Raw genomic sequence first — 10,658 nt, 5'->3', positions numbered from 1 at the left:
TGAAAGATTCACACATAGTGAACCTAGGGTCCAAAATGCAAAAAGTACAGCGAAAAAAAAAAAAAAGTACAGCGAGTATACTATACTGCAGCCTCCCTCCCCCCAGCTCGCCTCCCAAAGCAACCAGAGGCCTCTAACTCATCTACACAGTTGGACATTACACACACAGTTCTTTTACTGTATACAAAAAGCCACCTCCTTCATTGTAGAGCTTCACAGTATCCCACCATGTCACACAGGTGGCCATGTTCTACTAACAGGCCCCCATTAACGGACATTTAGATGACTTCTGAGCACTTGCTTTTACAGGTCTACAGTCTCTTACCCAAACCATCGAAAATCTTTTAGAATCCAGAATATATTTATATTTAGAAAGGCAATTCAGTGCATATTCCATATATTACGAAACACCCTAGTAGGATCTAAGGCAGCGCCGTACAATCAAACACATTAATATTTCCACTGCAAGCATGTATGATAAATGGAGTTAATAAAAACTATAAACGGTCTTGGCAGGTTTTGTTACCAAATGATTGGGAACAAAGTGAGGTACACTCACTTTGGTTTTGTTACCAAATGATTCCCATGCCAATCTAATGGGAACACTCCCAAATTTCAGAAACTTTTGACTTTCGGAATTGCAGGTGAGGCCTTGCAGAGTTCAAAGAATGCTGCCATGAATAACTTGGGACACATATAATTTTGCAAGTTTACAAGTATATCCATAGGATACATTTCTAGGAGTGGAGGCTCTGTTCATTTGTGATTTACATAGGTTTTGTTAGAATAATGACCATTTATCTTCCTTGCCTGTAAGCTGCTGTACTTTATGGTTTTCCAAACACTTGTATATTTGTCTGTTAATTTGGGGGGCAATGAAAATTCTTCCTCCCTCCCTCTCTGCACAAAGCTAGACTTAGAGTCTCTGGGAGCCAGGGGAGCCAAGAGAGCCTGAGCTTTGCTGTCAGAGACAGCAGGACCATCCCCTTCCACCGATGTAAGCCTGAGCAAATTTCCAGTATCCATCCTGAGCTTCCATATCCTTTTCTGTAGACAATCTGCCTCCATGACAGTCCCTCCCCACTTTCCCACCAACCTGCTCTCTTCTCTCCTGTCTACCCCCAGCCCCAGGGCCTGGGCTTTGCCCTCTCTCCCAAATGAAAAAGAGTCCAGGCCAACAGAAAGAAAGGTCCACAGGTTTTTTAATGGTGTGATGGCTACTTCCCTTCCGAGACCCGATCTAATCATGACAGGGGCTTCCAGGGGGTGGGGGTGGCGGGTGGACAGGTGCAAGGTGGGCAGAGGCCATGCAGTGACTAGGAGGGGTGGGGGAGGGTGTTACATTCTTTTTGGCATGTAAACATTCTTCAGTGGCTTCCCCAGGGGGAGGGCAAGGGCAACTCTCTGCCCCCTACCCCATGACCACCAGGGCTGGTCCCCGGAGCTGAGAAGACTGAGCAAGCCAGGCCCCTGCGAGGATCTGGGAAGGGGACAGCCCACGTGTTTGGGGCCCGGCTCCTCACCTGCACCTTCTTCGTGCACAGTGCGGCTGGGGAGGGGAGGCATGTTTTCGGGTGAGCAGACCTGCATCCGAGCCAGTGACACAGGCTGTGGTGATGAGGAAATGCTGGAGGGGTGTGGTGGTGGTGGTGTGACACTCTTTTATAGAGAAGGCGCTCAGGACTGGGAAGGCTTGGTGGCAGGGAATGGGTGCCCAAGGGGGAAGAAGCTGCAGCTGGGGGTGGGGGCACTGGAAGGTGTGGTTTCCTCTGCCCTGGATCCTTCTGAGGGAGAAGAGCAGAGTCAGTCCCCTAGCCCCCTCGCACACTCGCCCCTTCCTCTCCTCCCCCCACCTTAGTGACATTCAATGACGCAGAGGCCTGAGGTCAGTTGGGAGCCCTAGGGAGGTCTGGAATCCCAAAGGCAGACAGGGTTTTGTGTCTCTGCCCAGCTCCAGTGCTGGGTGAAGCGAGAGGGTGGGATGGGCCTGGGGCTCTCTCAGGCCGCCCCCTTTTCCCTCCCAACACCAAACCAGGGTGTTGTTGGTCCTGGGGCAGGGGTGAGGCTGGGGGCCCTACATTCACAGTTCGGTTGGTGGCAAGGAGCAGGCCCAGGACCTGGGCACCAGGGGTCATGCCCGGGTCCCCACCTGGCACGAGCTGATTGTCATTCGGAGAAGCTCTAGGTGGGAGGGAGTGGCCCTTCCTCCACCCCCTCTGCTGGATCCAGAGGGCAGCAGAGGCCTTGGGAGGGTCTCGGGTTGACAAAGAGGGCTCTGTCCGGAGAGGTTTCCTGAGTGTTCTGGGAGCTTCTGCGTCAGCATTGGGTGAATCTCGAAGGCCATCCACCCTGGAGTCCTCCCCTGGGCTGGTCTGCAGAGAAACCACCACCTTGGCATAGAAGCAGCTGCCCAAGCTGCCGAGTCTCCATCAGGAGCTTCAGCTGGCACCACCAGGTTTCTCTCGGGGCAAATTTCCTCATGGGCATCCTTCTAAGTGATGGTGGCTGGATGCTGCCAGATCACTGCGGCAGGCTGGGACCTTTCTTCCTCTTCCCTTGGTTGTCTTGCCTTGCTGTCTATGACCCAGGGAAGAACAGGGGGGCCAGGCCAGGGGGCAGAGGCTGTGTGTGCTGCGGATGGAGAAGGCCTGCAGGGGACCTGTCCCAGATAGGCAGGGTTGGCTATCCCTTCTGCAGCCCCTTGGCCCAGATGTAGGCAGTTGAGGCTGATGATGAGTTGGGATGAACTATGCAGGAGCCAGACCCAGGAGGAGGCCCCATATCCATTCATGGAGCAGCAGAGGCCTCACCCGCTGCAGGGACTGCTCACCCGCATGGGTTGGGATTAGGACAAGAGGGGACAGGCTGAAGGGTGAGCTGGAGGTGGAGGGGACTGGGGACCTATCACACAAGCATACAATCTGGAAGTTAAAAGGGCCTTTCTGCCTTGAGTCCAGGGGCCAGCTGCCTGTCTGCCTATTTCTGCTCTCTCTCCCACTGGGGGAGATGATGGTCTGATCCAGCCTACTCCCCACAGGCAGGAGGACAGGGATGGTGACCCAGCTAGAACTGAGTCCCTGAACCTCCAAAGGGCCAGTGCAGAGAAGATGATAACCAGCCATTCTCCACCTCCACTGAATTCAGGAGAGAGAGAAGTTGGCTGAAACTGCAGTAGACAAGATTGAGGTTAGATGGCAAGAAGGAATTCCTGATGGTGAGGGATCCTGAGCACTAGATCCGGGGACAAAGGGAAGAGGTGAAACCTTTTTTAAAGCCCCCCTCTAACTTCCCACTGGGAAACACTTGCCCAGGAAGGCAGCCCACACACACTTGATGGTTCCCACTGAGGTCCCACACAAACTAAGGGGGAAGGGGTCTTTGCACCCTAGAGGTGCAAGGGAACACCCTTCCCCCATCACCTGTCCACTGCCTCCTACAGGGGTGTCCAGGATGGTACTGACTTTGAGGCAGGTCAGACCTGCCTCCTCACACCACAGTAGACCAATGGCTCCTAGGTCTCACCTCCCCAACCCCCATCTGGCAGCTGAGAAGAGCCCTTTCCAACCACCACAGCTCCCAGGAGATGTGAGATTAACCCCTAGTGGGAGGCTGGAGCCTCCACTTCTGGAATTTGAGGCTGCCTTTCCGAAAGGGTTGGGGCGTGTAGCTTTGGCTGGATGAGGGTCAGGAGGAGGGAAAGGCGCCGCAGGATGTGTAAGCAGAGTTCCCTGGGGGGGCTTGGAGAGCAGCAGAGGCCTGGTGGTTAGCAGGGCGTCCCCATTCGTGGAGTCCTTGGTGAAGAGTCGCTGAGCCTTCCCCGGGGCGTAGGGTGAGCCTGCCCCACCTGAAGGGCAGCAGGGGGAGGGGCGGAGACAGGGAAGGATGGGGAGGCGGACACTCCCGCCGCGGCGCCGCGTCTCCTTCCGCAGGGCCGGCGGGTGGGCGCGGCGTGTGCTGGCGCGCGTCCTCGCGGGTGCAGGCAGGAAGCTGGGGCCGCGGGTGGCGCGCGTCAGGCGCGTAAGGCTGTGCTGGGAGCTGTTCCAGTGTGGCCGGCTGCAGGTGGGGGGCCGGGGTGAGGGTGAGGGGCCACGGAGCGCCACGCGCGTCATTATCTGGCCCCAGCCCGACCCTCCGCAACCCCCGCCCGGCCTTTGGTTGCGCGCTGAGTCTGGAGTTTCACTCTGGGTCCTTTCTTGGGGGCCCCCGGGGAGGGGGTGCCTTCAGGCTGGGCCCGGGCCTGCGGGGCGCCCCGGGGTGGGGGGGCCCCCGGCCGGGCCTGGTGCGAGGGGGAGGGGCTCTCTTTGCGGGACAGGGACCGGCTCCGGGGGGAGGCGCTGGGATGGTGCGCGGAGGAGGCGGGGAGGCCGGGACTGCGCGGGGCTGGGGGCCTGGTGCCGGCTTGGGCTCGCCCCGGGCCCGGGCCACGGCCGGGGGGCTGTTTGGGACGGAGGTCAGCAGCAATGGCCGTCCCTGGGGGCTTCTGCAGCTGGAGCCTGCGGGAGGTGCGGAGGGCAGAAGGCAAGAGACAAGAGGCGGGCAAAGAAACAAAAAGACATTTTCAGAATCTCCCTGGGCACTGAGCTCCAGTGTCCTGCATCCTCAGAGCTGGATGAAACTGAGGAGACCTTGGCACAGATGGATAAACTGAGGCATGGTGCCCCATCCTCCAGATCGGGACCTCTAAGGGCCACACACTCCCAGGCTGCTACCAAAAGAGCTTGTTCCAGGCTTTGTTTGATGTCTCTGTTTTATCTTTAAAATTCGCATGGATTTTACATTCTACTCTATTATATACCCATGTTTATATTAATATGAATAATGTTTTCTCCCAACTGTTCTGGCCTTTATCCTTTGGCCTCAAATGCCCCATGGCACGCCAGAGGCTGTGTGTGGACCCCACTGGCCCCCATCAACCTTTTCCCAAGCCTGGCCTCCTTGGAACCCCTCCAGACACACTCACTGCAGCCACTCCCTTGAGCCCAGTGAGAGGGCTGGGACCTGAGTCAGAAGAGAGACTTAGTTGGGGAGGTGGTGGACAGGGGGTGTGGCTGAGGGTCCTTCCTGAATTATCAATAGCCCTTGGCTCCAGGGAAGCGTCTGCTGGTGGAAGGCCTTCTGTAGTCACCCTCTGCCTGCCCTGGGACTAGCAGCAGTTTCTCACCTGCTGGTGATGGCTGTGTCAGATGCTGGGGCCGCGCCTTGGGGTCTGTCAGGGGGCTGCTGGGCTGCGGCAGGCGTGGGCATGCGGATGCTGATGGGACGGGGGATCCGGCTCCGGGTGGCAGCTGCCCGCCCGGCTTTCCTGGGCACCGCGGGCTCAGAGGCAGGCGTGTCCTCCTCGGAGCCTGTGCCTGAGAGCGTCTCAGAGGCACGGCGCTGCTCCTCACTGGAAGAGGACGAGGCCCCAGAGGCCAGGCGCAGCAGCAGGCGGCCCTGCCTCTTCTCCATCACCAGCCGCGCCAGGTCCTGCTGTGGTCGCGCCCTCTTGCCCCACCGCTCTTTGGCCGACAGTGAGCCTGAGGGCTCCGAGCCTGTGTCCTCCTCAGACAGCAGGACAGGGATTCGGCTCCTGGGGCGAGGGCCTGGCCTGGCATGGCGACTGGGGGAGATGGTGGCCAGTTTCTCGGGACCCGGCTCCAGCAGGGACGCCGGGGCTGGCCCATCGGCAAGGGCTGGGCCATTGGGCAGTGAGTCTGTGGTCACCTCCAAGGGGCTGCTCTCGGGGGGGGCGGACAGGACACAGCTCACCAGCCCTGATAGGGCAATGCCGTTCTCCAGGTACACGGAGGCCCCCTCCTCCGCAGCCCTTCCATCAGAGGGCACCTCCAGGCCCAGCTCCCCCCCAGCGCTGAGCTCCTCAGACCGGGAGGCTTGTCCACCAGAAGACATGACATTGAGGTGGGTTTTCTCTGCAATGTGCACAAAGGTCCTCTCGACTTTGGTGAAGGGCGAGGAGGTGACTGCCACTCCCCCTGCCCCTATGGTCACTGCCCCAGCCCCCGGCCCTGTCCCGGTCCCAGGGGGCTTGGGCTCAGACTTGAGGACAGAGGACAGGGTGCCTGGCTCAGACACGTCCAGCTGGCTGCCAGTGGGCTGGGGCCGTTCGTGCTGAGGAGTGAGGGCAGCCAGAGTGCCCAGGTCAGGGTCGGGGGCCAGGTCGGCAGTGACAGGCGACTTCTTCATGTCGCCAGGGGAGACGAGCACCAGCGTTTTGGAGCCCTCCTCAGGCTCCAGGTCCCCGTCAGCCATGGAGGCTCGGCCCCTGGACTCTTTCTGATCATCGGCCAGCAGCGTGGATGGGGCGCCCTCCTGGCTCCGGTCCGTGCTCCTCTCGCTGCCCTCACTGCTGGAGCCACTGTGTGGCCCCAGCACCTCCCCCAGGGCCACTGCCTCCTCCTCCTCCTCTTCTTCCTCCTCTTCTTCCTCATCTTCCTCCTCCTCCTCCTCCTCTTCTTCCTCTTCTTCCTCCTCCTCCTCCTCCTCCTCTTCCTCCTCCTCCTCCTCCTCTTCCTCCTTCCCATTCGTTTGAGGCTGAACAGGAGCCAGCGGGACCTGCGGAGTGGCAAGTAGCATGTGCGAGAAGTCCACCCTCCGGACCCTGTTGAGCAGCCGAGCCCGTTCACGGTAATCGGAGAGATCCTTCTTGTAGTCCTGGTAGGGCAGGCTCAGGGGCACAGCTCGCGGGAGACCATTCACCTCAAACGGGGGCGCCACGGAGAATACCTGCAAGGGGCACACACAGGGACCCACTGAGGTCGCCCCCCGCCCCATCCTGGGCCGGAGAAGGCCTGACTGCACTCCCAGGCTAGGAGGCCCGTGAGACTGTGAGTTCCACTAGAGCACATGCTGGGGCTGTTTTGCTCATCGCTCTGTCCCGAGGGCTTAGAATGGTCCCTGGCACCTAGTAAGTGCTCAATAAATCTCTGATGAATAACTGTGTTCATGCTCCAGGTCCCCTGAGGTCCCAGGCCTTGATCCTGGTGGCTTTTCTGTCTACCAGTCTTCCCTTTACCCCGACTCTTCTGTATCCTATCTGTATCCTGAAACCCAGAGGCAACTGCAAGCCATCATAGCCACCATGTAGGAAACCAGGTCCAGAGAGAGGCAGCAAGTGTCTGGGTCAGCCCTCACTGCCTCCTCACAGGGCACAGTTCCTCTGCAGCCAGGGAGCTGGCCACCAGGGCCACCAGAACCTGTCAGACAAAGGCAAAGTTCAGGCTGTCCTCCACCCCTTGAAGTGCAGGCTGGACCCCTGGAGCTCCAGCCCCCTTCCCACCTGCCTGTCAGCCAGGAATTTCCCAGTCCTCTGTAGGTATGTTTTGAGTCCACACTTCCTCCAAAAACTCACAGCCAGCCTATGAAAGGCAGTTTCTTTTCACTTGATTAAGTTTTACCCTTTGAAGCTTTGTGCAGAGTTCTTGGCAATGTGATGGCATGTCCTTGGTTTTCTAGATTCTTGCCACATCTGCCCTTAGCCCCCTTCCTTCCAGACTCAAAAGGCCTGACCATCTCACCAGGACCTCAGCTGCTGTGTCTTCTCTGGCTCTGCCCTTGTCAATCACACACATCCCCAGGCACCCACAATGCACCAGGCCCCATTAGGGCTGACATGGCTTTGTTCCTGGTGGGATGGTACTGATGGTATCCAGCACTTTGATAGCCTTTTGAACACACAGGGCCTCTGTTTTCCTAAACACAGCCCGTGCAGACCAGAAGCCCTGGAGGGGCTCCAACACCATCAGGTGCCATCCAGACTCTCAGGGAGTCCTGCCAGGCATTCCTCTTGAACATCTGTGTCTGCTGCCCTATGCCCCTGGGCACAGCCCTGTCCTGCCTCGTGGTTCCCCAACCATCAGCCTTTTTCCATTCTGCATTGCCCATCCGTTCTTTTTACGGCTGCCCAAGTGATCTTCCTGAAACTTAAATCTGATCCCATTTCTGTCTGCTTCAAACCTGCAGAAACCTATGGTGGGTCCCACAGTCCTCACGAGACAGTTTCGGTCTTTGGCTTGGCACATAAGCATCCCCACCCCCCCCACTTGTCCCCACCCCACCGCATGATCTGACTCCTACCTTGTGCTCCAGCCTCACTTTGAGCAGCACCCTCTGGTCCCCCACTTACGTTCCAGCAGTTCTCTAAATGCCTCATGCATCTAACACTTCTGGGTCTTTCCCTAGGCAGTTTCCTTTGCCCAGGGGGTCCTCTCACTCTCTCTATTGACATGACAAATTCCTATTCTTCCTCCAGGACCCAGCTAAAACAGCTCATTTCCCCAAAAGCTTCTTGTCCACCCACCAAGCCGACTTCATCACTCTACTTGTTTTCCCACATCCTTCCATTACAGAACCTTCCACCCTCTATTTCACAAGCACGTGTTTACATGGCTCTCTTTCTTGATAAACACTGAGCCTCTTAAGGGTTTTTCATTCATTCATTCAAGAAGTCCTTGAATGTCTATTGCCTTGGCCGCTGTGTTAGAAGCTGTGAATTTGTGGATCAGCAAGACAGATCTGGTCCTTGTTTTCATGGAGTGTGAAATCTTTAGATTAGGAAATTAAATGGGGATAATGCATCCTCCACAAAGGCTGTGACCATAAATGAGGTCATGTTAGCCATGAGGCTGACTTATAGCGGTTGACTGATAAATGTTAGCTCCTTCCCCACCCTGCCCCCCACCTCCTACCCCCACCCTGCTCACTCTGGTTTGAAGATCATTGATTCCTTCCTCAACCCCAGAAACTCCTGGATGCCACACCTGTGGGCGGGAGGGGGGCGGGGAAGAAGGGGCTCTCCCAGCTGAGGTCTCTGTGCAGTCAGCCCAAAGGCTGGTGGAGGGGAAGGAATCCCCAAGGCCAAGATTTGCTCGAGGCTGTGATTTCTCCCATCCTTAACTGCCATAATCTTCCTCACGGTCAGACCATCAGTGAGGCCTTGATGGAGTGGGGAGGAGCGATGCAAGACAAAATTGCATCAGACACTGGACAGGACCCCAGCACACTCGGGGGTGTGTTCTGATTATGTTTTTATCCTGTCTGGCTCAGAGCTCACCCACCCAGCACTAGATACATCCTACCCAGCAGGGATGTCCTTTAGCCCCACCAAGCCATTCTTTCTCAGCAGAACTTCTGCCTATGTTCCCTGTCCCACCTCTGACACTTCGGACATCCCTGTTAGAACCACCTTTTCCCTTGCCATCCGGCCAGTTTTTGGATCTCTCAGGAAAAGCCCCATCCACAGGATAGATCCTCTGCTCACAGCGCCCACATTAGATGATCATAGCTGGAACCCTTTCTCCTTTCATCTCAAAGCCCTCCCCTTCCATTACATGAGGGATGAGAGCTGGAAATCAGGCATCGCTGATAATATCAGACTGGGAAACTGAGGCTTGGAGAGAAGCGTCAACATGCCCAAGTCACAAAGCACACCACCCAGGGTAGCCCAGAGCTCAGAATTCTTTCCACTGCCTCACCGGCCTCCCATCCTCCCTTGTGGAGAAACTCAGGACCCTCTGCCCTTTCACAGAGCTGTGAACCTCAGAGTAGGGACAGGTTTGCCCTAAGGATTACTGCCAAGCCCACCCTGGCCTGGGCATGCTGGGTTTTCTATTTCAAAGCCCCTCCCCATCTGGCTCCATGTTGGGGAGGGCCAGGGCTGGGCTCAAGTTCCTCCTTCCTCAGAGAGCGGGAAGTCCTCCCACACCCTTTCTGGCCTCTCCTGGATGCCTGTGCCCAATGCCCATGTGATCCTGTGCTCATTCAGTCAGCCAACGGTCACTGGATAGCCTCTGTGTGATTGGCCCTATAGGCCTGAGGACACCATGGGAGGGGGACAGCAGTGACACTCTCCCAGTCTACCTCAGAGGGAAGAAACAGTGCTGGGTGTCACCAAGTGGAAGTCGGGGTCTGGGGAAGCTCACACCTTCCTGCTCCCTTCCCAGGGCAGTGGCCCTTTATGATTCCAGTCTGCTTATCGTGGTACTCCAGCATGCTTGGCACAACGTGACTTGGGGGTGCTTTTTAAAAAAACAGAGCCCTGAGTCCTACTCCCTAGATTCTGTAGGTCAGAGTTGAGGCCCGGAAACCTGTTTCAAAGCTCCCTGGTGAACCGATGGAGTTTGGCCAAAGGCAGATGTGGTGAGGGTGAATAGTGTGGGAGGAGGAGAGGCAGGCCTTTGGACCTGAGACAGAGAGAATGAAAGCCTCAACCCTGCCCCTGCCTCCGCTGAGCCCAGAGCAGCAGCATGTGACCTCACCAGCTTCAGAACTCGGCCCAAGCCCGTGTTTACTCCAGTCAGCCGGAGACGTGAACACAGGTAGACGGACCAGACTCCCCACTGCCCCTGCCACCAACAAAACTGGGCTCTCCTCAGCCTTGACTTCTCTGCTACTGACGCTGGAGACAGGTTACTCCACGTACCCCCATCCCCACACAGTGTGCATTGAGCAACTCTCCTGCCTGGACCCTAGCCAGTCCCAGACATTGTGCACTGCACATCAGCCCACAGTCCCAAGGTCAGAGAAGGGGGGCTGCCGATGGACAAGAGGAGTGTGAACTCTGACACCCCACCCCTCCCTCACTGCAGGGCGGGGAGGGCTTTGTGCCTCTCACAGCAGTGCCCCATCTCCTCCCTCAGCAGCTGCCCAGCGCATACCTCCCA

The 10,658-nt window shown here is 57.3% G+C and overlaps 1 protein-coding gene across 1 annotated transcript in view; it reads right to left on the bottom strand.

The window, feature by feature from the left end:
* Positions 1-4,108: 4,108 nt before the first annotated feature.
* Positions 4,109-10,658, bottom strand: part of TTBK1 (tau tubulin kinase 1) — a 35,474-nt gene continuing 28,924 nt past the window's right edge. Inside the window, exons 13-14 of the mRNA XM_024766206.1 lie at positions 5,162-6,723; positions 4,109-4,493 (exon numbers count right to left, since the gene is read on the bottom strand). Coding sequence (XP_024621974.1) covers positions 4,109-4,493; positions 5,162-6,723 — 1,947 coding nt within the window. The remainder of the gene's footprint in view (positions 4,494-5,161; positions 6,724-10,658) is intronic.

The sequence above is a fragment of the Neophocaena asiaeorientalis genome, unplaced genomic scaffold, assembly GCF_003031525.2.
Source record: "Neophocaena asiaeorientalis asiaeorientalis breed wild unplaced genomic scaffold, Neophocaena_asiaeorientalis_V1.1 scaffold46, whole genome shotgun sequence".
NCBI classification, from domain to species: domain Eukaryota; kingdom Metazoa; phylum Chordata; class Mammalia; order Artiodactyla; family Phocoenidae; genus Neophocaena; species Neophocaena asiaeorientalis.
Note: the sequence above shows the minus strand (reverse complement) of the source record. Positions and strands in the feature narration are given on the sequence as shown.